At 42.6% G+C, this 27,906-nt stretch overlaps 1 protein-coding gene across 1 annotated transcript in view; it reads right to left on the bottom strand.

The window, feature by feature from the left end:
* Positions 1 to 7,909: 7,909 nt before the first annotated feature.
* Positions 7,910 to 27,906, bottom strand: part of kcnk9 (potassium channel, subfamily K, member 9) — a gene marked incomplete at both ends in the record, with an annotated part of 39,818 nt that continues 19,821 nt past the window's right edge. Inside the window, one exon of the mRNA XM_084157268.1 lies at positions 7,910 to 8,838. Coding sequence (XP_084013394.1) covers positions 7,910 to 8,838 — 929 coding nt within the window. The remainder of the gene's footprint in view (positions 8,839 to 27,906) is intronic.

Genomic DNA, 27,906 nt, shown 5'->3' with positions numbered 1-27,906 from the left:
ATAGTAGGGTTACAGTAGTGTTATAGTGGGGGTTACAGTAGTGTTATAGTAGGGTTACAGTAGTGTTATAGTGGGGTTACAGTAGTGTTATAGTGGAGTTACAGTAGTTATATAGTGGGGTTACAGTAGTGTTATAGTAGGGTTACAGTAGTGTTATACTGGGGTTACAGTAGTGTTATAGTGGGGTTACAGTAGTGTTATAGTGGGGTTACAGTAGTGTTATAGTAGGGTTACAGTAGTGTTATAGTGGGGTTACAGTAGTATTATAGTGGAGTTACAGTAGTTATATAGTGGGGTTACAGTAGTGTTATAGTAGGCTTACAGTAGTGTTATAGTGGGGTTACAGTAGTATTATAGTGTGGTTACAGTAGTGTTATAGTAGGGTTACAGTAGTGTTATAGTGGGGTTACAGTAGTGTTATAGTGGGGTTACAGTAGTGTTATAGTGGGGTTACAGTAGTGTTATATTGGGGTTACAGTAGTGTTATAGTGGGGTTACAGTAGTGTTATAGTGGGGTTACAGTAGTGTTATAGTAGGGTTACAGTAGTGTTATAGCAGGGTTACAGTAGTGTTATAGTGGGGTTACAGTAGTGTTATAGTGGGGTTACAGTAGTATTATAGTGGAGTTACAGTAGTTATATAGTGGGGTTACAGTAGTGTTATAGTAGGGTTACAGTAGTGTTATAGTGGGGTTACAGTAGTGTTATAGTGGGGTTACAGTAGTGTTATAGTGGGGTTACAGTAGAGTTATAGTGGGGTTACAGTAGTGTTATAGTAGGGTTACAGTAGTGTTATAGTGGGGTTACAGTAGTGTTATAGTGGGGTTACAGTAGTGTTATAGTGGGGTTACAGTAGTATTATAGTGGGGTTACAGTAGTGTTATAGTAGGGTTACAGTATTGTTATAGTGGGGGTTACAGTAGTGTTATAGTAGGGTTACAGTAGTGTTATAGTGGGGTTACAGTAGTGTTATAATGGAGTTACAGTAGTTATATAGTGGGGTTACAGTAGTGTTATAGTAGGGTTACAGTAGTGTTATACTGGGGTTACAGTAGTGTTATAGTGGGGTTACAGTAGTGTTATAGTGGGGTTACAGTAGTGTTATAGTGGGGTTACAGTAGTGTTATAGTAGGGTTACAGTAGTGTTATAGTGGGGTTACAGTAGTATTATAGTGGAGTTACAGTAGTTATATAGTGGGGTTACAGTAGTGTTATAGTAGGGTTACAGTAGTGTTATAGTGGGGTTACAGTAGTATTATAGTGTGGTTACAGTAGTGTTATAGTAGGGTTACAGTAGTGTTATAGTGGGGTTACAGTAGTGTTATAGTGGGGTTACAGTAGTGTTATAGTGAGGTTACAGTAGTGTTATAGTGGGGTTACAGTAGTATTATAGTGGAGTTACAGTAGTTATATAGTGGGGTTACAGTAGTGTTATAGTAGGGTTACAGTAGTGTTATAGCAGGGTTACAGTAGTGTTATAGTGGGGTTACAGTAGTGTTATAGTGGGGTTACAGTAGTATTATAGTGGAGTTACAGTAGTTATATAGTGGGGTTACAGTGGTGTTATAGTAGGGTTACAGTAGTGTTATAGTGGGGTTACAGTAGTGTTATAGTGGGGTTACAGTAGTGTTATAGTGGGGTTACAGTAGTGTTATAGTAGGGTTACAGTAGTGTTATAGTGGGGTTACAGTAGTATTATAGTGGAGTTACAGTAGTTATATAGTGGGGTTACAGTAGTGGTATAGTGGGGTTACAGTAGTGTTATAGTGGGGTTACAGTAGTGTTATAGTAGGGTTACAGTAGTATTATAGTGGAGTTACAGTAGTTATATAGTGGGGTTACAGTAGTGTTATAGTAGGGTTACAGTAGTGTTATAGTGGGGTTACAGTAGTATTATAGTGTGGTTACAGTAGTGTTATAGTAGGGTTACAGTAGTGTTATAGTGGGGTTACAGTAGTGTTATAGTGGGGTTACAGTAGTGTTATAGTGGGGTTACAGTAGTATTATAGTGGAGTTACAGTAGTTATATAGTGGGGTTACAGTGGTGTTATAGTAGGGTTACAGTAGTGTTATAGTGGGGTTACAGTAGTGTTATAGTGGGGTTACAGTAGTGTTATAGTGGGGTTACAGTAGTGTTATAGTAGGGTTACAGTAGTGTTATAGTGGGGTTACAGTAGTATTATAGTGGAGTTACAGTAGTTATATAGTAGGGTTACAGTAGTGGTATAGTGGGGTTACAGTAGTGTTATAGTGGGGTTACAGTAGTGTTATAGTAGGGTTACAGTAGTGTTATAGTGGGGTTACAGTAGTGTTATAGTGGGGTTACAGTAGTGTTATAGTAGGGTTACAGTTGTGTTATAGTAGGGTTACAGTAGTATTATAGTGTGGTTACAGTAGTGTTATAGTAGGGTTACAGTAGTGTTATAGTGGGGTTACAGTAGTGGTATAGTGGGGTTACAGTAGTGTTATAGTGGGGTTACAGTAGTGTTATAGTAGGGTTACAGTAGTGTTATAGTGGGGTTACAGTAGTGTTATAGTGGGGTGACAGTAGTGTTATAGTGGGGTTACAGTAGTGTTATAGTAGGGTTACAGTAGTGTTATAGTAGGGTTACAGTAGTGTTATAGTGGGGTTACAGTAGTGTTATAGTAGGGTTACAGTAGTGGTATAGTGGGGTTACAGTAGTGTTATAGTGGGGTTACAGTAGTGTTATAGTAGGGTTACAGTAGTGGTATAGTGGGGTTACAGTAGTGGTATAGTGGGGTTACAGTAGTGTTATAGTGGGGTTACAGTAGTGTTATAGTAGGGTTACAGTAGTGGTATAGTGGGGTTACTGTAGTGTTATAGTGGGGTTACAGTAGTGTTATAGTGGGGTTACAGTAGTGTTATAGTGGGGTTACAGTAGTGTTATAGTAGGGTTACAGTAGTGTTATAGTGGGGTTACAGTAGTGTTATAGTGGGGTTACAGTAGTGTTATAGTGGGGTTACATTAGTGTTATAGTGGGGTTACAGTAGTGTTATAGTGGGGTTACAGTAGTGTTATAGTGGGGTTACAGTAGTGTTATAGTAGGGTTACAGTAGTGGTATAGTGGGGTTACAGTAGTGTGAGACCAAACACAGACCAGAGTCAGAAGACAGAGTTTGAGGCATGTACTACCCTGGCTGCTGTTGCTATGGGTGAATAGTGAATACTGCACTGTGCTATCTCATTTAGCGGAGGCATATAGCTGACATTTACAGTAGTGTTACAGTAGTAGTGTTGTAGTAGATTTACAGTAGTGTAAGACCAGACAGACCAGAGTCAGAAGTCAGAGGGTTTGGGGCATGTGAGAAGGAGGCTCATAGTTTTTATTCAAGTGGTGTCATGGCTTCACCCAGGTCACCTGACCCGGAAGTCACCACACCAAATCATGCACACACAAAAATGAAAACATAAACATAAATGGTTGTTTACTCTCTCAACAAGTTGCTCTTTCCCATTTATTGAAAAGAGAAAGCCCATACTGCTGCATGTATTGACATCAGGAGTGAGAATAGTTTTCCAAAACTGTGAAACAAAAATGTCCATTGGGTCAATTTGGTCATTTGTTTAACCAAATGTATATAACATTGTCATTTGGAGATGGTATGCATTTAACATTTTCAAATAAACATGGTGCATGGCATTTGTTCGTCAGACCTAAAATATATATATATATGTATATTGCAAAGGAAGGATTATTTTTTAAATTAAAGAAATTAGAGATATTAAGAAAGAGTAACATGGAATCATACAAATAACCCAACAGCCTTCTAGAATTTATCATGACACAGATAGTTAGTTGTGCAATATCTCTGTCTTTGTCCCAGTGATAGGAGAACTTGGCAATGTGGACATCTGGAAAGATAGATATCTGCCACATTAAGCCCCAGGCATTAGGAGGACATGCAGAATGTTGAACGATCAACCAATAACCATCTGAATCCAGATCAGATCCACGTCATACAGGTACTGTTTGTGTTTCTGGCCACACAGCTTGAAGGTAAACATATCATTTCAAAAGAGCGGGAATAATTCAACAACTAATATAAAGGCTGATACCAACAATCGATGTCTTTCGTACAATGTATTTTATATTGTTCTTAACAAACATTTGTTATCTGTTGACTCACTCAGCATGTAATCCATGCATGTTAATATGGCACATTTCGTGGCAAGCAAACCCCATTAATAATTATTGTTTTACTTTCTTGTAAATCATTGTAAACCATTATCATGTTGGCATCACCTCACTATGGTATGATCAGTCATTAATATGCTGCTATGCACTTTATACAAATCAAAATAAAATTATAGAGATGTATTGAATATAGGCAATATTGACTCATAATCAATAAAAATGGCTTTAACATTGACTCTCAACCCTTAATATCCATGTGCATGTCCACCAGCCACACCAAGAAAATACTAATGTAGTAGCTTAGCAAAATTGTAAAAGAGTGAATTCTCCACCTATACCCAATCATTCACCTCAATAATTGGACAAATGTAGAACCTGGGGCAGTTCTGCCTAAATAAATAATTTGGACGTTGTAAATCAGCTGGATTGTGTCTGTATGGTTTGCCGAAAATAAGTACATTTTTGCTTTGGTTTTGTATTTGTATGAAGTGTACATTAATCCTTAGAGATTGATACATATTTTATAAGGAAAAGGGTTGGATTTATTTCTCAGATGTAAAATGTGCCTACAGGTATAGAAACATTGAAATATCGTTTCTTAAAGGCACATATTCTAAAATGTGTAAAAATGCTAACGCATCTGAGCTGTCGAAAGGCCGTTTTATTCCAAAGGATGAAAACTTACAATATATGTACTGTAGTAGATATAAAGTAGTCTGTATATTTACATATGTATTCCTAGGGTCATCTGAACATTCTAGAACCTTGGATGTTAATGTTACAATATTTTTAGTTATTCTCATTCAAGACAGACACTAGCTATGTTTCCATGAACTTGTCCAGGGATTTTTTGTCGACATTTAGAAAGTTCGCATAGAAAATAGGTGTGACAGTTGCCTGCTACGGTGTGTTTTCATTTAACTATCTTGTCGATAAAAACAGCTGGATGTAATGAAGTCACATTTTAAAAAATGAAACTTTTTTGCAAAAACCTAGTGTTGAATAAAACTGTAGTGGTTGAATTGTTTCCATTACCCATTTAATCAAATTGCTCATTAATACATTGGCGACAGCCTGTGTGCCCTCCCACCAATCTCTTTCACGTCTCAGGTAGCCTGCGAAAGCCAGCATGGATAGAATGCAATAATTGACTAATATTTGCCATATTGTAATAATTATCATGTGCCAACATATCGCCAAGGTCCTTGCCATGGTGAAACTTGCGCTCCTGTAGATCTGAAATAATTGGATGGTAAAACCTGCCAGCCAACCAGAAAAGCAAGGCGAAACAATTCAGGCATTCTCGAAAGTCAGGACACTCCTTTTCCTGAAAAGAAACATTATTTTTATAGTTGAAAAAATTGATTTTGCAAGCAGTAGGCATTTAGAATGAAATGTGAAGTGGAGCTTTATAGTTAACCTACGTGATGACATCACATGTCCCGCGTACCTTCAAAATTATTTGGCAATCATCATTTATTCGATTTATTTATAAAGAAAGTTTGACAAAATGGCACATTTTGTGCTAAACGAATTAATGCCCAGTATTGAATTGTTCCTTCAGAAATCCATCTGGTCATTTTTCACCCATTGATTGCCATTTGGCTGTCATTGAATTTAAATGTTTTGGATTGAACCCAAGGATAACATCACTGTATACATCTCAAATGCCTGTCATTGTGTTCGTAGGCTTGTATATATTCTTAGTGGCACTATTGAAGTTTGGATTCTTGGATTACACCTGTCATCAACATTAACATCCTTATAGAATAGCAGTGGTTCCCTGGCCTGCTTCTCTATGGCTTGATACAGTGAATATCTGCTGTGTGTGTGTGTATGTGTGTGTGTGTGTGTGTGTGTGTGTGTGTGTGTGTGTGTGTGTGTGTGTGTGTGTGTGTGTGTGTGTGTGTGTGTGTGTGTGTGTGTGTGTGTGTGTGTGTGTGTGTGTGTGTGTGTGTGTGTGTGTGTGTGTGTGTGTGTGTGTGTGTGTGTGTGTGTGTGTGTGTGTGTGTGTGTGGACGTGTTTAACTATCCTTGTGGGGACCAGAAGTACCCACAAGAATAGTAAACAAACAAACATTTGACCAACTGGGGACATTTTGTTAGTCCCCACAAGGTCAAATGCTATTTCTAGGGGGTTTAGGGTTAAGGCTAGAATTAGTGTTAGGGTTAGAATTACGTTAAGGGTTAGGGTTAGGAGCTAGGGTTAGTTTTAGGGTTAGGATTAGGAGCTAGGGTTAGGTTTAGGTTTAGGTTTAGGGTTAGGTTTAAGGTTAGGTGTTAGGGAAAATAGGATTTTGAATGGGACTGAATTGTGTGTCCCCACAAGGTTAGCTGTACAAGACTGTGTGTGTATGTGCGTGTGTGCGTGCGTGTGCGTGTGTGTGTGCGTGTGTGCGGGCGCTCTGAACCCATGCTTCTCTATAGTACAGGAAGCTTCCCTTAGTAAGATGATGCATCTCAATATCCTTTTCCTGGAAAATTAGTACTATTTAAAAAATGAATTAATATGTATTGTTTTGTTTGGCAGGTGCATTCACATTTCTGGGATTTCTTCTGTGTTTTGATTCGGGGAGCAGAACCTAAAGAAGCTATCCATTCAAAACCTGAGAGCAAAGGTTATTGTACAATTTATCTGAATGAAAAATAATGGAAAAGCAAATAAACAGCTCAGCCTACACTATACATAATTACCTTTAAGTTGCTAAATAAATAAAGTATCTTTTAAAATAATTCTTATGATTATTTGCTCAATATTCATTTCAATTGCAAGGCTATTATTATTTTTCTCCATTCATCTATATGCATACCATATCTATATTCCACAGTACATCAGGACATGCACTTATCAACCTTTTCAAACTGGAAAGCCTTAAGATCCTTGCTTATTCCTTTTTACATCCTCATATTTTACATCATCTGAAATCCAGAAAGAAAACATCTACAGACACAAACCATATAATACAAAATCTGCTGTTAAAAAATAAATTAAAAAGTTAATGAAATAAAATAATTATGGCACACTCATGTGATGACATCTAATGCACATGCTAAGATTGGCAACAATATTTTGGCATGATGTTCTTTGAACAAATCTTTTTTTTTTTTTATCCTAGGGTTATAGAAAATAATACCTGATATCATTTCAAATTGTATCATCTCTGTCTGCAGTGACACAATGGAGGAAAAGCACTTAACTGCAATTATTTTAAGTTAAGGTGAAACAGGCATGCTCACTTAAAAAAATAACATATCCCCCTTATAATGCTAAGTGTACATCATTTGGTACATTGTTACCAAGGTGCTATATTATTTTAGTGAGCCGGCAATAAGGAAATGTGTAACAAGATCTGTTGGTTCTGGTTAGTATATCTCAGATGGGCCAATTTCCTGGGAAAATAAGTATCCATGCTTCATGCTTTGAATCCCTCACAAACAAAACACAATTCATGTCCAACAAGTTTTCCTTTTCTTTCCAAAGCTCCTTCCTCTTCAATCAATCCCTGTGAATCGCTTCAATATATTATATCTTTAGACCAACCAAAATAAACAAAATAAAAGTGCTAAAATTAGATTTGGTTAGGAGCAGCATTGGAGATGCATTGTACTTGTATATAAAAAAAGGAAAGCTAGGAGTTCTTTGTGTAGATAGGCCAACCCAGTCTGATGATCTGTTCCAATTCAACGTTTTAGCATGTAGGCAAAAACATTGAAACGCAACATGTAGTTCAAAACACTCTGATGCGCTAGGCTCAGATAGATTTCCTTCTCTTCATGAGTCGGTGATTGTCTGTGAAGCTGTGGAGGCCTGGGGAGACTGAGCTGATGGGCGAGGGGAAGAAGCTGTTCTTTAGGGTGCTGGGAGAGATCTCCTCGATGCGGTACGACACCGAGTGAAAGTACTGGTGTGGGTTCAACTGGGAACTAAAGGAGTTCTGGTGGGAGAAGGCACAGCCCATCCCTCCTCCTCCTCCCCCCATCCCTCCCCCCATCCCTCCCCCACAGCTGCCGAACTCGTGTGAGTGGTAGTTCATGCAGGAGCAGACAGATGGCAGGTCAGTGACCTCGGCGCAGTACTGGCCCTGCGTTTCCCTGCGCCTCCTCCTGGCACCTCCTCCTCTCCCCAGCGTCTCCTCCTGGATGTGGATGATCATGCTGTTTCTGTTCCCCGCCAGCGAGGCCCTCTCCTCGGCGTCCCGCCTCTCGTCCTCACTGTTCATGGTCAGGAACCTCAGCACCACCAGGTTGAGGAAGGCTCCTATGACAGTCAGGCCCACCAGGATATACATGAAGCTGAAGGCCACGTACAGGGGCCTCCGCTGAAGGGCCCGGTTCTTCTGCAGGGCCACAAAGTCCCCGAAGCCGATGGTAGTCAGTGTGATGAAGCAGTAGTAGTAGCTCTGGAAGAAGCTCCAGTCCTCGTAGTGGGAGAAGGCAGCCGCCCCGATGCACAGCGTCCCGATGCAGGAGAAGAACCCCACCGTCACCATGTTCTCCATGGAAACATCGGTGATGTGCATGCCACAGCACTTCTTGATGCGCTTCAGGAGGGACTTGACAAAGGTGTTCATCCTCTCGCCCAGGCTCTGGAACATGACCAGGGTCAGGGGTATCCCCAGGACGGCATAGAACATGCAGAAAGCCTTCCCCGCGTCTGTGCCGGGAGCTGCATGGCCATAACCTGCAGGGAGACAACAGACCACAGTCACCAGGATGTAATGGTACAGCGGCATGGTCATAACCTGCAGGGAGACAACAGACCACAGTCACCAGGATGTAATGGTACAGCGGCATGGTCATAACCTGCAGGGAGACAACAGACCACAGTCACCAGGATGTAATGGTACAGCGGCATGGTCATAACCTGCAAGGGAGAGAAGATGGAGACATTGATCAAGACATAACATCTATGGTACAGTAGCATGGTCATATCCTGAAAGAGAGACAACAAACCAGAAACCGGGACCAGTATATTACAGCGATGGCTAGATAACTGCCAGGGATGGGGTCAATTCACTTTTAAATTCAGTACATTCAGCAGGTAAAATAGCCCATTAATTTCCTCAATTGATTGAATTGAAAATAGAACTCAGCCCCGCCAAGCCACTTACTATAAACTGAACTCCCCAGTTTGGCTTTGTTTTCAAATATGATCCAGTAAAAAATCCCCTAAGCGTCCTGCTGTCCCTCTGCCAAGATGGCTATTGAATAACAGCTGACCCCCACAGACAGGGCCGGTATTGAATAAGAGGGCAGCACAGAAATGGGTCCAGTCATTCATCTTACTACGGCCCAGAGATTATAAGGTTGTCCAATTAGTGGGAACTTTCCTTTCCGGTCCTGTGAGCTGCAGGGGAGTGTGGGAAACATAGGAGTTATTGGATGAGGAAGGAGTCGTACCGGAGCCAATATGGCTTTTAGGATAAGTAGACTTTATCTTTAGGCCTGTATTTGCTGACTCGCACACACACACATAAACCCAACGGCGCTATTCTAAATGCAACCTGTGGTCATAACTAGATTAGATCTAACACAGATGTAGGGTAGGCTATACATGCTTTGTTATACAGTACAGTACAGTACAGTACAGTATATTAATGGTTTTGAGTATGAAAGGCCATGCTGAGAATACGTTACATTTCTTTAATACATTTCTGCTGTATCCGTATGTAGGCTTAACTCACAACAACCTAACTGTAGCCAAATAACACCCACCATTCTTATACAGAAACAAATGTTTTGACAAAGATGCATTACTCTCCTACTATTTTTCACAGACCCATTGTAACCTGAACTAGTCCATTGGCCTTTGTGTTTCTTTACTATTGATTTCATACATTCCCTGATGGGCGTCCACCCACTCAAGCACATGAGGAATGATTATTTTTATAGACTCAGGACTTTGATCTATCTTGATTTACAGCAAGCAGATAATGGGATTTTATGTGCATATAAAGTGTGTTCCCGTAACCCTATATGCTTTACCCATGGAATTCATGAAAATCAAAGATGGACCATGGGTCAATAGTTGATTTGACTGCATTTGATAAACTCCTGCAGCTTCTCTGGACTAGATTGAGTAGGTAGCACATTAGGGTACACAGTTCACAATGTTGCATTATATTTTGACTTATTTAGCAAACAAATGGAAGGATAAACTGGTTTGAAAATCTACGGTACCTAATATATCTCACCAGGAAAACTAAAGTCCGGTTTTGAGGACCAAGATTAAGCCTACTCCTTCACTAAAAAGCCATTCTGCAAAAAATAGCCTTGTGTGATATGTACAGTGCCTTCAGAAAGTATTCATACACCTTGACTTATTGAATTCAAATGGATTCATTATTTCTCTCTCCCATCTACACACAATACCCCATCATGACAAAGTGAAAATGTGTTTTTAGATTTTTTTTCTAATTGATTGAAAATGAAATACTGAAATATACCATTTACATAGGTATTCACACCCCTTTGCTCTTTATCTCTCTCTTTTTCTCTCTCTTTTTCTCTCTCTCGATCTCTTCCTCTCTTTCTCTCTCTTTCTCTCTCTATTTCGCTCTCTCTTTTTCTCTCTCTCGATCTCTTCCTCTCTTTCTCTCTCTTTCTCTCTCTATTTCGCTCTCTCTTTCTCTCTCTCTCTTGATCTCGCTCTCCCCTCTCTCTCCCACTGCATGTATGTATTTCATTGTTGTGTACAGCTTGACAATGTTTCTCCAAGCAGCCACCAAAGAGTTGGATAGCTGACTTGAATCTGATAACAGAAAGGTGCAAATCAAAATCTCACATTGTCAGTAGGAATTCGTCTTGCTCCGTTTTGCACCAAATCAATGACCCTCCACAGCTCTATCTATCTCTCAACACAGACAGAGAGATGTCTGAAAGTGTTGTCTGTGTGTGAGCGGACGGAGAAGTTGAACACCTGCCAACTATGATTTAGATCAGTTACAGTGTATGGGGGTGTTTTGTTTATGATGTCTTTATGCTGATAGTAGAATTTTGATACACTATTCATTAAAAATACAGTTAGGGCCCCAATGACAACACTGATATTGTTTTCTCAAAACGACCATATTACTCAGTTCGAGCAGCAATTACTTCGAAAACTCTAGCTTCAAACCTCAGTGAGATCCACCTCTGTTACAGTAGCTAGATGTAATATAAGATGTTACTAGTTAAATCACCTTGCTACGCTGCTCCCTTGCCAGTGCTTATTCATCACCTTTAGATGGAGTGATGATATTAACATTATCATCATCTTCATCATCTCTGTGTTCTGTTTTATAATCAAGTTGGGCGAGATAACACCCTCTAAGTGATTAAACTGTAAATGGATTTCCTGAGACCAAACTAAGAGCCAAATCAAACATAAGTTGTTTGGCATTACCACATTGACACTAGATGTTTGTGAGGATGTTCTTAACAAAATTGCTTCATAACATTTCATTGCAAAGTCAAAGACAGTAGCTAGCTGGATAACTTTATTCATAGCCTATTCATAGTGATTTTTGAAAAGTGAAACATTTCTGGATGGGTTCTTACAGCTATTACATCGTGTACAGCTTCTAGCAGCAGCAACCTGTCTTCATTCCCTGTTGCACATTAAACAGCCTAATTAATATTGATTTTAATGGCTCAAATTATTCCTGGGGAGTAATCAGGTGGTAATTAATTACATTGGCAGACAGAAATGACAATGAATGGATAAATCATATTTGATTTCTGGCACTAGTTCATGAGTGTGCTGAAACTGGCTCAACACCGTCTGTCGCCTATTGTGTAATAGCTGATTTATGCTTGATCCGCCAATGCTGTCTAGAGGCTCCGTATGGAGGTGGAGGCCAAATCAAGCTCCGCACTGCATCGCCGTGCACGTCCCAAATTTTGAAACAATGTGGAGGGCTCCGTATATATACAGAATATCCGTATTCCTCCACATTGAAAAGATTGGTTGATGGTAGGTGAGTGCAGGAGGTCCTGTATAAACACAAACTCATTTCCTTGACGACTTCCTTCACAACAGCTCTGCTCAACTGCTCTGCAAAGCACAATAATTATGAATACCCTGATTTCTGCAGAGGCCGTATCACCGTAAATGATGTACAGCCAATGCAGAAGTCGGACTGACCATACAGCACCTTTAACAAGTAGACAGTGTTGCACATAGACATTTTTACATTTTAGTCATTTAGCAGACGCTCTTATCCAGAGCGACTTACAGGAGCAATTAGGTTTAAGTGCCTTGCTCAAGGACACATCGACAGATTTTTCACCTAGTCGGCTCGGGGATTAGAACCAGCGACATTTTGGTTACTGGCACAACGCTCTTAACCACTAAGCTACCTGCCGCCCGAGAGATTCATAGAGATAGAGATTCAAGACAGTCAAAAAGTGTACGCGTGTGCATCTGATACTGTTACGAAACCGAATCATCAAAGCTGTCCTTGTCTCTCAGCTGGATGACAGGAATGTATAAAAGGCGTTGTATGCTCAATCCGACATCTGCATTGTCTGTGCAGCATTTACGGTGATACAGCCTCTGCAGAAGTCAGGGCATTCATAATTATTGCGCTTCGTGGAGCAGTGCAGAGCTGTTGTGATGGAAGTTGTCAAGGGAGTGAGGTATACGGAGCTATACGGAGCTCTCCACATTGTTACAACATTTGGGAGGCGCACAGCGATGCGGTACGGAGCTGGATTTGGCCTCTGTGTGCCTCCGGAGGCTCCGCAATTGCGTCACACCATCCATACGGGGCCTCCGACCACATTTCGGATCAAGCATAAATTGGCTTTTAGATATTGGTTCAATCATCTTTGCCGCTTCAGACACTGTGTGTGTGTGTGTGTGTGTGTGTGTGTGTGTGTGTGTGTGTGTGTGTGTGTGTGTGTGGGTTGGTGGGTCGGTGTGTTCTTTGCCCCTTCGGAAACAAGGAGCGCAGCCACTGAGTACCTCTGTCTCTCTCACTCAAATCCACACAGAGCATCTGGCATCAAAGCTCACGTCCTCACGTGTACTCAGTCTCACAGAGAGAGAAGGGATAAGGGCCTAGACACATTGGTAAGCTGACAGCATGCACTTCTCTAACATACAGTGTGAATCTTTAACTAAGACGTTAAGGAACCCACTGACCCCAGAACTTCTGTTACCAATGTCCTTGAACAGATTCAATCATGATTGGGGAGAGGTTGGACAAGTCGTTTTTCTGCATTTCTCTCAGTTTTAGACTCTGAGCTCTCACAGTAATACATCAAGTCCTACTACTGACTAGTTGAATAAATAAAACCACTTTATTCTCCTTTCCTCTGTCCCTGCATGTGTTTTTTTTTTTTAGGGGGTAGATCAGCTTTAATATTTCAGATCGATTGTAACTTCCATCAATGTAATTGTCTGCATCAATTCCAATCCCCCATATGTGTTTTTCTCTCGCATATATATATATATATATATATATATATATATATATATATATATATATATATATATATATATATACATATATACATATATATACATACATACACATACATACATACATACATACATACATACATACATACATACATACATACATACATACATACATACATACATACATACATGCATATATATACAGTGGGGGAAAAAAGTATTTAGTCAGCCACCAATTGTGCAAGTTAAATTGTGGCCTGCTAAAGTGCCTGTTTGATGTTGAATACTTGGTTTTGTGTTGCAGTATTGGACTCTTTGATTGGACACTTTGTGTTCTATATTAGTGCTAGATTGAATACTTTCTGGACTCTATAATTTGTTTGTCCTGTTATGACTATATTAGCTGTTGTTGTCAAGGGAACAGACACATTTATTCTGCTGAGCAGAGACCTGTGTGTGTGTGTCCATGTGTGTGTGTGTTTGTGTGTGTGTGTGTGTGTGTGTGTGTGTGGGGGTGCCTGCGTACGTGGGTGTTTGTGTGAGTTTATAGATGTGTAACAGTGATGCACTTGACAATAAAATTGCTGAATAATCCCCTGAGCCTTTACAATTAGCAACTGAATGTGACACTTACAAGGCTTCTATACAAATCAATACACACTGTGTTGGTCAACTATAAGCTTTTGATACTTCTTTAATATATGCAGTATTATCCAATTTGAAACTAATCCTGTATCTTCTCAACTTTCCTCAAAGGCAAGTTAATGAGAATAAAATACCCAGTATTGCAACACAGTCCTATACTCTCAACCCCTCTCATACTGAGGTCTTGGTGAACCTGCTCTCTCTGTCATTCCTAACCATATCAAATGTATGGTAATATAGCATGCATGACTGTAAGTCGTTTTGCAGATATTATCGAGGCCCCTCGTTGGTGTGGGGAGAAGGGTTAGTTACTTGAGTAGTTGTTCAAACAAATCTCTTTTAGCTCATCTGTTCTGGGAGGTTAATCCACCTCACATTATTCCAGTGGCCCGGAGATATTAATTACCTGTGAGCCATGGAATTATAATGAAGGTCAGCACAGGGAAGTTACACTGCAGGATAGGAGGTGGAACAGCAGTTAAACTGCAGAACACCTTGTGCACCTCCCTCTGATGACCTGTCACCAGATGCCACACTGACAAGAGCTAACTAACTGTGAGCTAACTAACTGTGAGCTAACTAACTGTGAGCTAACTAACTGTGAGCTAACTAACTGTGAGCTAACTAACTGTGAGCTAACTAACTGTTAGCAAACTAACTGTGAGCTAACTAACTGTTAGCAAACTAACTGTGAGCTAACTAACTGTGAGCTAACTAACTGTGAGCTAACTAACTGTGAGCTAACTAACTGTGAGCTAACTAACTGTGAGCTAACTGTCTGCGGTCCAGAACAGCACGTGCAGAGAAGACCCTCAAACAGTCCCTCCATGACCCTGGCCAACTCTATGTTGTCATAATGGCCCAGAGTGAAGTATCCTTAAATCTATGTATTTACTATAGCTACACATTCATTAATGTTTGTTTGTAGTTCTGGAGAACCTGAGAGAGAGGTAGAGAGGAAAGCCAATGGACATTAACTGAATGACATCAAATATCTCTATGGCAAAAAAGTATCAATAGCCCTTCATTGCAATCACTGTTGCTTGATATGGAAAGTTGAGTATTTTTAGTCTATTGTAGTCTTATGCTTTATGAACGATGAAGCCTACGCTTGAAAGTATTTCTTTCATAGATAAATCTAGTTTCTCTATGATGAAAGTACAAGAAACAGTATCTGTCATCTCATCTTACAGAAAACTTCCCACGGACACAAGTCTGCTTTGATCATTTTGCTAATGCTGAAGCTTCCAACACACAGTCTCATACACAGACACCAATATGCATGGATGTACACACACATTTGCGTGCGCACACAGACACACACACCAGGCTATTAAGATATATACTACCTGCTGTTCAAACATCAAATTTGATCATATCTGTGTCATTTATGTTATCGGATAACCTTGTTGTCTGCACCCACTCTGTTGTCTGCACCCACTCACCCACTCTACCTTTCTGCCCCACATTCTCCTGTGAGGCAGACACACACACACACACACACACACACACACACACACACACACACACACACACACACACTGCCATCTCACTGATAATGTACAGTATATATTTGTTTTATGTTCATCACACACTGTAGCTTTGGTCTGTAGGCTTTAATCATTGTTGTCATTTCATGTTATGTACCCCAACACCTTCAAGCCAAGGTTGACATTGAAAGATGTATGCAAGGAGACCAGTAATTCCCTTGGGCAAACAGTAGTTCTTGTTTCAATGTTTACCGATCAAAGACCAAGGTGAAGCTACAGCCATATTGCTTACACCTCTAATCATTTCAGATCTCCATCAACTGCCTCTAAAAGGCACTGCACGGTCAATCCAACGTCTGCATTGGCCGTGTAGCATTTACGGTGATACGGCCTCTGCAGAAGTCAGGGCATTCAGACTTCTTGAGCTACGCAGAGCAGTGTAGAGCTGTTGTAAAGGAAGTTGTCAAGGAAGTACGTTTATGTTTATACAGGACCTCCCGCCCTCACCTACCGTCAAACAATCATGTAAATGCGGAGCTATACGGAGCCCTCCGCATTGTTATAACATTTGAGAGGTGAACAGCGATGTGATGTGGAGCTCAATTTGGCCTCTGCAGGCCTCCAGAGGCTCCGCAATTGCGTCACACAATCCATACGCCGCCTCCGACCACATTTTTGGATTAAGCATAAATTGGCTATAACCCTTTTCAAGGTGAGTGAGTGGACAGAACTGTGAAAATGCCTCTAAATTATAAGAAGCTATCAACTAAACCAATACTGAAGCTATTTATAGAAACAGCTACACAGACAATTAGAATGTTCAGCAATAACAGAATTGGTTTCGGTATTGATGCTCATCAATCAACCAGTGTTGTTAAGTATTAATGCTATTTAACCAGTGTGGTTGAGTATTGACGTGGATGTCAATCATGTAAAGGACAGTAATTTGTGCTATAGTCACGGAGGCGTATACATTATTAGTAGACAATCTCGAGCCAGAATAACATTAAAGATATTTTTATTATTCTGAGGCTAATTAGGTTTTGGATTTCAGAACAGAGTTCAGTGAGCATACTCTCTCTCTGCCTCTGACTATCACATTCTCACTCATTCACTCACTCACTTACTCACTCACTCTCACACACACTCTCACACACACACACTGGTGCTGTCAGTTAACACAGTGATCTCACAAGCCAGGGTGGTAAAACACCTCTTTCCTAGAAAGGTGCCAGCCCAGACTTGAACACTGTGAATTAGTGTGTACTTCCTCATCCCTTCCACCCTCCACTGAGTTAGTACTGTAGATGACGTAGTGCCCTCCTCTGACTCCCTAGTGTCTCTGCTCTGCTGCTCGGCTGATTGGTTGAACAGACATGGAGCAAGAGACAAGGGAAATGAGTAGAGCTCTGCTCTGTGGAATATTACCAACTTGTCAGAGCTCTCCCGGCTCGGTGTGTGTGCTCTCTCTCGTCTCTCTCTCTCTCCCCCCTCCCCTCTCTCTCTCTCTCTCTCTCTCTGTCCCTGCCTCCCAGTCCCAGTTGTCACTGTGGAAGTTCTACAGGTCTAATGATGCTCAGTGCCCAGCACCACACTAAGGCTGTGAAATGCTGCTAAGCAACAGGCATTTACACACAGTACTGTCTGACCGCCCACTCATCATGATGCTGACACTAGTTCTGTGTCTGGCCTGCCCCTCTCCCCCTATACAATCGTAATGAGGAACTACTGTATGTGGGTTTAGTCAGCAGTTAACCTTTCGTCATACAATGACATACCATACAGGTTGTCTTCTTTTATTGGTAATTAGTCTGATGCTGAGAGGTTGTGGTGTTGTAAAGGTATTGATATGATAACTCCCCACACTGTACCCAACAGGCCCTCCTTACCCAGCTGTCATGGAAAACCAGCTTTTTGCTAGTGGTCTGTGGCCCCCTCTTGACTCTTGTGGCCCAGATCATTAGTCTCTGCCTGGCCTCTGACTTACCCCTGTCTTCTCCAGCTGGAGGGCTGTTCAGCTGGGAGGGAGCTCCACAAACCAGACAGCCCCAGAACAGATATTGCACAGAGGGGAGGGAACGGCAGTGGAAAGAGTCATAGTCTGGCTCTCTTTCTCTCTATTTCTCCTGACAATATGATAATCACAGTACATGAGCATTCACATGCTGAATTTATGCCAGAATAATTCAATCAAATCAAGCTTTATTTATATAGCACATTTCACACATGGATGTAACGCAATGTGCTTCACAGGAAAAAACTAAATAAAGAAAAACTATAAAAATGAAAACAGAAATATTTACTACACAACAAACATCATAGGATAAATTTAAAGCAATAACAATCAAAACTGAACGACTAAAAAGCACCGTAAGGAAAAGCAAAGCAAAACATTTGTGTTTTAAGATCCCTTTTAAATATGCCCACAGTTTCGGTCACCCTCAGGTTCTCTGGCAGGCTAGGGGGCATAATAACTGAAGGCTGCCTCTCCATGCCTCATGGTCCTAGGCTTTGGGATAGTTACATAACTAAAAAGCATGTCTGATATGTATTGGGGTGCACAATCTTGGATTGATTTAAAAACCAATACAGGAATCTCAAAATTAATTATAAAATTCAAAGGCTCTCCGTCTGGTCTTGGTCAGTACCCGTGCTGCAGCATTCTGTATGTTTTGCAGTTGACCAACGGCTTTCTTGGGTAGACCAGACAGGAGACCATTACAGTAGTCAAGCCTGCTTGTAATAAAAGTCTCTCTGTATCAGCCTGAGAGAGAAACAGTGAATTTGGTTAAACTTAATTGTAAGTAATAAGTCCTTATTTTTCAATAGAAGCTGGAATGTATAAAAGAGAACATCTTTTACATACAGAAGCTTTTTATAGTGAATATTTTTGCTCACACTGCACACACATGGTCGAATTCTACGCTACTGCTCACATGTCCATTACCTTATCGCTGTTCACATAGAGCTATTTATAGTTCAGCTTTTTACAAGGTGACACACACAAACACACAGGCGAGGCCATTCCCTGCTGAGACCTGCAGGGGAAGCTGTGAGCACAGTGTTTATCAGCTCTGAAGTTTATTAGACTTTCCAAGCTGTGAAAATCCACTGTACTGCAGCCCTCCCGTGTGTCCTCACTTACTAGTGTGGCTCTATTTGTTTTTCCAGCCCCTAGGGACACACTGTTTAGTATCACAGACACAAGACACCACTTGTAGAACACAGCATGCTCTAAACCGCCAGAGCAGTTCTGGTAAAGCTGATTTCACTGTGCCCACCACCATGTCTCTGGGGAGCATCTATTGTGGTTGTGGTACGCCAGTCTGCTTTTACAAGGAAAACTACTGTACCAAACTACCGCCTCTTAATGATAAGCTAATTAGGTGGGTGCTTACATTTGTCCTTGGAAATATGTTTTTTGCATATCCCACTCCTCGAGAGTGGGGTCAGAGCCAGGGATCAGCCATTATTGACGGCGGCCCTGGCGCAATTAGGGTTAAGTGCTTTGCTTTTTTTTTTTTATCCTTCTTTAACCTGTCTCCTCCCCTTCATCTACACTGATTGAAGTGGATTTAACAAGTGACATCAATAAGGGATCATAGCTTTCACCTGGTCAGTCTATGTCATGGAAAGTTCCTAATGCTTTGCACTCTCAGTGTAGATAAACCTAATAGGAGGCAATGAAGAGCACATTCCTTCCCTGAAAAGTGGTGGCAACATCAACACATGTTGAGTACACAACATGGACCTGACACATCACATAAACATTTTAGGAGAGGAATGCTTGGTAAGCAGAAGGCAGTGAGCTAAGACCTAACTGTTAGGTCTTGTTGTGGCATTCTGCTGGCTCACCCGGTGAGGTGGGATGGTCAGAGTGGACCAAGGGATTTAACTTCATGGATCAATAGCCTACTCTGAGCCAGAAGAGGAGCAGCGCTGAGGTGGGCCAGGGGCACAGAGCGGGAGAGGACCGGGGGTGCAGTGAGGGGTAGGACCGGGGGTGCAGTGCGGGGTGGGCCGGGCCTGGACCTAATGGGTAAATGTCACAGCTCCTAATGCAGCAGCACCCACGGGCCAGGCTAGCCCCCAGATCAGACTGCTATGGAAAGATTTGTAATATTCTAGTTCAGAGAAAGTTCTGTGGGAACATGTTTGGTAAGTAACTATGATGAAAATGAACATCCAAACCAACCAGTGACTTTGGTGCAACAAGCCCTGAAACACCTTCTAATTCCGCATACTGTGTTGTGTTTGGGCTCTTTTAAAGCGTATTATTCATTATATATCGATTGTCTAAAATAAATAATATGAGCAGGACAATAACCTACGACACAAGGCCAAATCTACACTGGAGTTGCTTACCAAGAATACAGTGAATTTTCCTGAGTGGCCAAGTTACAGTTTTACAGTTACAGTTACAGTACTTGAAAATTGCTGTCTAGCGATGATCCCCAACATCTTGACAGAACTTGAAGAATTTTGTAAGGAATAATGGGAAAATATTGCACAATCCAGATGTGCAAATCTCTTATAAATTTACTCAAGAAGACTCACAGCGGTAATTGATTCCAAAGGTGTTTCTAATATGTATTGACTCAGAGAGCTGAATATTTATGCAACAACTATGTTTTAGTTATACAAATTCTATGATTATTAATATAAACACATTTTTACTTTGACATTACAGAGTATTTTGTGTAGATTGTTGACCAAAAAAATACATTTTTTACATTTTAATCCCACTTTGTAACCATACAATATGAAGAAATCCAAGGGATCTGAATACTTTTGCAAGGCACTGTATATCAAACCTTAAATACGTTTTAAGACATTATACAATATTTAAAGTGCATAAATCAATATTTAAAATATAACTGCTTCATTTCTATGCATTATTCATATTGGTACCGCTTTACCACCAGTATGCACCAGTGTTTAAGGATTCCTGCATATTTTAATGTATTTTTTATGAGTACGGTTGGATAAGAACAAGTCTATGTATTTAATGGCATTTGATATGTTCATCTTTTAACATGGTTTCAAAGCTAGGGTGTTAGGGAATAAGGTTAATTAATTAAATTAAAAACATTCTCAAAATGTCTACTTGTTGATGTTGTTCCTACTTGTTGTTCATACATCTCAGTACTGGTCCAGACGCTTTCATTTGGATTTAGTATTTATATTTAAAGTGTTGGTTTACATGTCAGGAGATAAGGAAACAGTAGTGCCCTGACACAAGTCAAAGGGTACACTTGTTTCCCCAACACCTGCAGAGTTCAAGTGTTTAACCTCTTAAGGATCGGACCCTTTTTTTCAATTTTTGCCTAAAATGACATACCCAAATCAAAATGCTTGTAGCTCAGGACCTGAAGCAAGGATATGCATAATCTTGATACCATTTGAAAGGAAACACTTTGTTTGTGGAAATGTGAAATTAATTTAGGAGAATATAACACATTAGATCTGGTAAAAGATAATACAAACAAAATAACATCTGTGTGTTTTTTTTATCATCTGAAATGCAAGATAAAGGCCACAATATAATATTGCAGTTTAGGCGCAATTTAGATTCTGGCCACTAGATGGCAGCAGTGTGTGTGCAAAGTTTCAGATTGATCCAGTGAAGCATTGCAATACTGGACTATTTTGTATCATGTCTGCCCAAATGTGCCGAATTGGTCAATTGATACATTTTCAACTAAGAGAACATACAAAAATTATATGGTAATACAAAATGTAAGTTTACACACTCCCAGGAATGTCATACAAGATGGATCATTAGCTTATACACTAACTTTCACACATCTAGATGGCCGGGCAGGGTGGGTGTGGAGCCAGAGACAGCAGGGGTTCAAACTGTAGAACCCATTTCCTACATTTGAATATAAAATTTGATTTTATCAAACAAAACTATGCTACATTTTATCTCTGGGACCTTTAGGATGACAAATCAGAGCAAGATTACTGAATGTAAGTACATTATTTACCTTCAGAGGTGAATGTATCAAAACAGTTGCCGTGATAAGTTTTTTGTTGTTGTGCACTCTCCTCAAACAATAGCATGGTATTTTTTCACTGTCATAGCTACTGTAAATTGGACAGTGCAGCTACTTACAACAGTCATGCTAATCACATTAGTGCACGTTAGCTCAACCGTTCCGTATACGGGACACCGATCCCGTAGAGGTTAATCACTGTCTTTAACCATAGGGAAACCAGAGACATCAGGGGGTTAATTGGATGGAGAGGAATCCTGCAATACTCTACCTTCTTAGAACAAAGACTAAAAAGTACAAGTAACTCCCCACACAGGTACTCTAGATACTTCTTGTTTTCAGGAGAAAATATCTGCACAGGCAGTAGCCATTTTGCTACACTTTCTTCACAATCTCCATTTCACAGACAGTGAGGAAGAGAAATATATCTGCTGTAAACTCAGAACAAAGAGTGAAACAGAGGAGGAGCTCTCCTTTGCTAATAGATGTTCGATGCAAGCTGCTCTTTGAAAATGGGGGTGATACTTTAATGAATAGAACATGAAAAATGAGTTTGATGAAACACGCAAAACTCTGTGTAGCCCACTGTGAGTTTCAAGAAAATCCTCACTGTGTGAACATTAGACTGAAGGCTCTTAAGACCAGGGGCCTTATCCACAAAGTGTCTCAGACTAGAGAATTGGTTGTAAGTGCTGAGAATAGAGACATTTTACTCCTACCCTTATGGATAAAAATAAAAGCTATGCATGAAGCCTCTTTAGTCATAAGAGTCCCACCTAGTCGACAGATATTTAGGACACCTCATGAGTTGAGTTACCAGCAGGTGTCTTGATAATAGAAAATGTAGTCAGTGGTTCCTGCGCTACATGCAATTGCTTTGCTGAAAGAATGTTTTGATATTTCTATATGATCAACCCATAAATAATCTAGACCGACATACTTTTGAAAATGATTTCACATGAGCCCTATTTCACATGATATGCCTAGATACTTATAACATTTTACATTTTTTGTCATTTAGCAGACGCTCTTATCCAGAGCGACTTACAGTTAGTGAGTGCATACATTTTCATACTGGCCCCCCGTGGGAATCGAACCCACAACCACATACAGTAGGCTTATAAAGTATCAGATTTTGATTTTGATTATTTAATTAACCTACATCACGTTATTTCAAGTAATCCATTTGGAGCGCAATAACACATTTAAAAAAAATATGCCTAAATTAAAGGCATCTAGGGCCTATGTTAACTTTGATTGTGTTCGGTGAAAATTACAGACCTTTCAAACATTTTATGCAACATTATCGGCAAGTGATTTGATGCCAACTGTGCCAAAGCGATTTAGAGTTGTTAAACGGGAGAGATGAGTGTGTTGATATAACGGTAATATCATAAAAAATGCCGCTTTTGTAATAAGAAATTAATAAAAAGACATAATATATGTTATGCACACCAACATATTAGCAAAGATTTAAAAGTAGGCAAAGTGATCGTGTAAGGCGAAAATTCTATCAAATGTTTTACCATTGCAACATTTGACAGTCATATTCACCGTGGTTGTCTGAAGCGTGTACAGCTGGCGATGCCGATTCGTGATTGGTTATTCTCCATTATTTACAACAATGTCAATGAGCATCACCGTCTTTCCTTTGCGGTACCTCAAACTGTCGTGATTACCAGCGGAGATAAAATGTTATGAGTTGATTTTACTCCTGGCTCAGACTTTGTCTGGGCATTGTCATATTATTCTAAAACCTACTCTGAGCTGGGAGTGTTTTTTAGTCTTAAAACAGGTTTTGACAGGATTCCTAGAACCTTTTCTGAGTTGCTTCTAGCCCTCAAAGTAACCAATAATGTCTAAACAAACTCGACAAAAAATCGCTGTCAAGACCACACGCAGACACACACACCTCGCCCCACCAAAAAATCTTTATCAAGACCACAACCTCATTGGCAGAACCACACACAACCATACACATACAAACACACATCACACACACAGCACCACCACAACCAAACAACAATCACTGTCAAGACCACACTACCCCATTGACAGAAGTCTTCACCAAACACTCCTTGTCAACAGTGGTTGGAGATGACAGCCACTGAGACACACACACCCTTCCACATGCGCACACACACCATACACACACACAGTACACGCACACACCCCAAACAATCCCTGTCAATGTTATGGTCCAGCTCATGTGGCTGTAGGAGATGACAGCTATGTATGGAGGGGGGGACAGAGTGCAGCTGTGAAGTGCCTTTGGCTACCGAGAGCTGTCAATCACGCTGGCAGCAGACAGAAGAGACTGTGTGTCCACTGTCATCATTCTCCACACTAGATGCTGTCATCACGCTGGCAGACAGATGAGAAACAGAGTTCAAAATGGCACCCTACTCCCTATATAGTGCACTACTTTAAACCAGGGCCGATAGGGAATAGGGTGTATTACACAATGTTGGGAATAGGGTGCCATTTCAGAGAATCAGCTGTGACGGTGTAGCTCCATCAGTCATACCTATGGTACATCACCTCTCTGCTGTACAAATTAGCAGCATATGGCCTATAGAGAGATATGGCCAGGGTAAACACATGACATACTATTTGACATGATGCCTGACAGGGATGAGGCTTAGAGCTGGGAGTCCTACTGGTTCTTATTAAGGAATCTGTAAACGTTTACACTCTGCATGATGCCTTCACACATACCTCCCTACACACACACACACACACACACACACACACACACACACACACACACACACACACTTTATAATACCCACCAAACACTGCATAACATAACGCAGCTTTAAATTATTCATACACACTCTTGATTGGAAACCCACCTACTGCTACTAACGTCACCACATCACATGAATGAGATGTGAACGTATATGTTGTGTTAGGTGACATAGAGAGAAGGGTTTTTCAAGAGAGGTATTTTTTACAATACTGAGGTCCACTCCACATAGCCCCACTCTTAGAAAAAAAGGTGCTATCTAGAACCTTAAAGGGTTCTTTGGCTGTCCCCATAGGAGAACCCTGTCACGTTCGTTCATAGACGGGTCAGACCAAGGCGCAGCGTGATATGCATACATGTTTATTTGAACCGAATACACAACAACAAAACAACAAACGAAACGTGAAGTCCAAGGTACACAAACAACATACCTAACACGGAACAAGATCCCACAACCCACTAGTGCCAATAAGCTGCCTAAGTATGGTCCCCAATCAGAGACAACGAGCGACAGCTGCCTCTGATTGGGAACCACACCGGCCAACATAGATCTAGACATACTAGATCTAAACATAGAAAATACAACATAGAAAATCACAACAAGGAATATACACACCCTGACTCAACATATAAGCGTCCTCTGAGTCAGGGCGTGACAGTACCCCCCCCCCCCCCAAAGGTGCGGACTCCGAACGCACAACATACACATAACAGGGTAGGGGCCGGGTGGGCATTCCGCCTCGGAGGCGGATCCGGCTCAGGGCGTGACGACCTCTCACTCTTCGCCTCCCTGTTGCGCCCCTGGTCTGGTCTAGACCTCGGCGCGTTGCTTCCCCTCTCCTTCCTCCCACTATACTCCAAGCCCTGTCTGGACCCTGGTGTGGGAGACCCCGAACCTGGAGAGGGGCTGACGTCTGAGTCTGGACTGGAGCCGCTGACCGGAGCTGGACCTGGCACCGGTGGAGCGGACTGCTCAGGCTCCGGACTGGAGCCGCTGACTGGAGCTGGACTGGGCACCGGTGGAGTGGACTGCTCTGGCTCCGGAGTGGAGCCGCTGACCGGATCTGGACTGGACCCCGGTGGAGCGGACTGCTCTGGCTCCGGAGTGGAGCCGCTGACCGGAGCTGGATCAGGCACCGGTGGAGCGGACTGCTCTGGCTCCGGAGTGGAGCCGCTGACCGGAGCTGGATCAGGCACCGGTGGAGCGGACTGCTCTGGCTCCGGAGTGGAGCCGCTGACTGGAGCTGGACGGGACCCCGGTGAAGCGGATTGCTCTGGCTCCGGAGTGGAGCCGCTGACTGGAGCTGGATTGGACCCCGGTGGAGTGGACTGCTCTGGCTCCGGAGTGGAGCAGCTGACCGGAGCTGGATCAGGCACCGGTGGAGCGGACTGCTCTGGCTCCGGATTAGAGCCGCTGACCGGAGCTGGACTGGACCCCGGTGAAGCGGATTGCTCTGGCTCCGGAGTGGAGCAGCTGACCGGAGCTGAACTGGGCACCGGTGGAACAGGCACGGGCCATGCCGGACTGGACACACGCACCACTGGCTTGGTGCGAGGAGCAGGAACAGGCCGGACCGGGCTGGCGACGCGCACCACTGGCTTGGTGCGGGGAGCAGGAACGGGCCGTACCGGACTGGCGACGTGCACCACTGGCCTGGTGCGGGGAGCAGGAACAGGCCGTGCTGGCGACGCACACCACTGGCTTGGTGTGAGGGGCAGGAACAGGCCGGACCGGGCTGGCGACGCGCACCACTGGCTTGGTGCGAGGCACAGGGCCGGGCCGGGCTGGCGACGCGCACCACTGGCTTGGTGCGAGGGGCAGGAACAGGCCGGGCCGGGCTGGCGACGCGCACCACTGGCTTGGTGCGAGGGGCAGGAACAGGCCGGGCCGGGCTGGCGACGCGCACCACTGGCTTGGTGCGAGGGACAAGAACAGGCCGGACCGGGCTGTCTACGCGCACCACTGGCTTGGTGCGAGGGGCAGGAACAGGCCAGGCCGGGCTGGCGACGCGCACCACTGGCTTGGTTCGAGGGGCAGGAACAGGCCGGGCCGGGCTGGCGACGCGCACCACTGGCTTGGTGCGAGGGACAGGAACAGGCCGGACCGGGCTGGCGACGCGCACCACTGGCTTGGTGCGAGGGGCAGGAACAGGCCAGGCCGGGCTGGCGACGCGCACCACTGGCTTGGTTCGAGGGGCAGGAACAGGCCGGGCCGGGCTGGCGACGCGCACCACTGGCTTGGTGCGAGGAGCAGGAACGGGCCGGACCGGACTGCGAAGGCGGACTGGAGGTCTGGAGCGGAGAGCTGGCACAACCCATCCTGGCTGGCTGCCCACTTTCGCACTACACGTGCGGGGCGCTGGCACAGGACGCACTGGGCTGTGCACGCGCACTGGCGATACAGCTCGTAGAACTGGCGCAGGATACGCGGGACCGAGGAGGCGTACTGGAGACCAGGAGCGTTGAGCCGGCACACCCCGTCCTGGCTGGATGCCCATCTTCGCACGGCACGTGCGTGGTGCAAACACAGGACGTACAGGCCTGTGCCGGCGCACTGGCGACACAGTACTTTTTTTATTTTATTTCACCTTTATTTAACCAGGTAAGCCAGTTGAGAACAGGTTCTCATTTACAACTGCGACCTGGCCAAGATAAAGCAAAGTAGTGCAATAAAAACAACACAGAGTTACATATGGGGTAAAAAACATAAAGTCAGAAATACAACAGAAAATATATATACAGTGTGTGCAAATGTAGCAAGTTATGGAGGTAAGGCAATAAATAGGCTATAGTGCAGAATAATTACAATAGTATTAACACTGGAATGCTAGATGTGCAAGATATTATGTGCAAATAGAGATACTGGGGTGCAAAAGAGCAAAATAAATAACAATATAGGGATGAGGTAGTTGGGTGGGCTAATTTCAGATGGGCTGTGTACAGGTGCAGTGATCGGTAAGGTGCTCTGACAACTGATGCTTAAAGTTATTGAGGGAGATAAGAGTCTCCAGCTTCAGAGATTTTTGCAATTCGTTCCAGTCATTGGCAGCAGAGAACTGGAAGGAATGGCGGCCAAAGGAGGTGTTGGCTTTGGGAATGACCAGTGAGATATACCTGCTGGAGCGCAGACTACGGGTGGGTGCTGCTATGGTGACCAATGAGCTAAGATAAGGCGGGGATTTGCCTAGCAGTGATTTATAGATGGCCTGGAGCCAGTGGGTTTGACGACGAACATGTAGTGAGGACTAGCCAACAAGAGCGTACAGGTCACAGTGGTGGGTAGTGTATGGGGCTTTGGAGACAAAACGGATGGCACTGTGATAGACTACATCCAATTTGCTGAGTAGAGTGTTGGAGGCTATTTTGTAAATTACATTGCCGAAGTCAAGGATCGGTAGGATAGTCAGTTTTACGAGGACGTAGCTCCGCATAACATGGAGCTTGCCCAGTCATACGCCTT

Source organism: Coregonus lavaretus, assembly GCF_964263955.1.
Source record: "Coregonus lavaretus genome assembly, chromosome: 3".
In the NCBI taxonomy this organism is placed as follows: domain Eukaryota; kingdom Metazoa; phylum Chordata; class Actinopteri; order Salmoniformes; family Salmonidae; genus Coregonus; species Coregonus lavaretus.
Note: the sequence above shows the minus strand (reverse complement) of the source record. Positions and strands in the feature narration are given on the sequence as shown.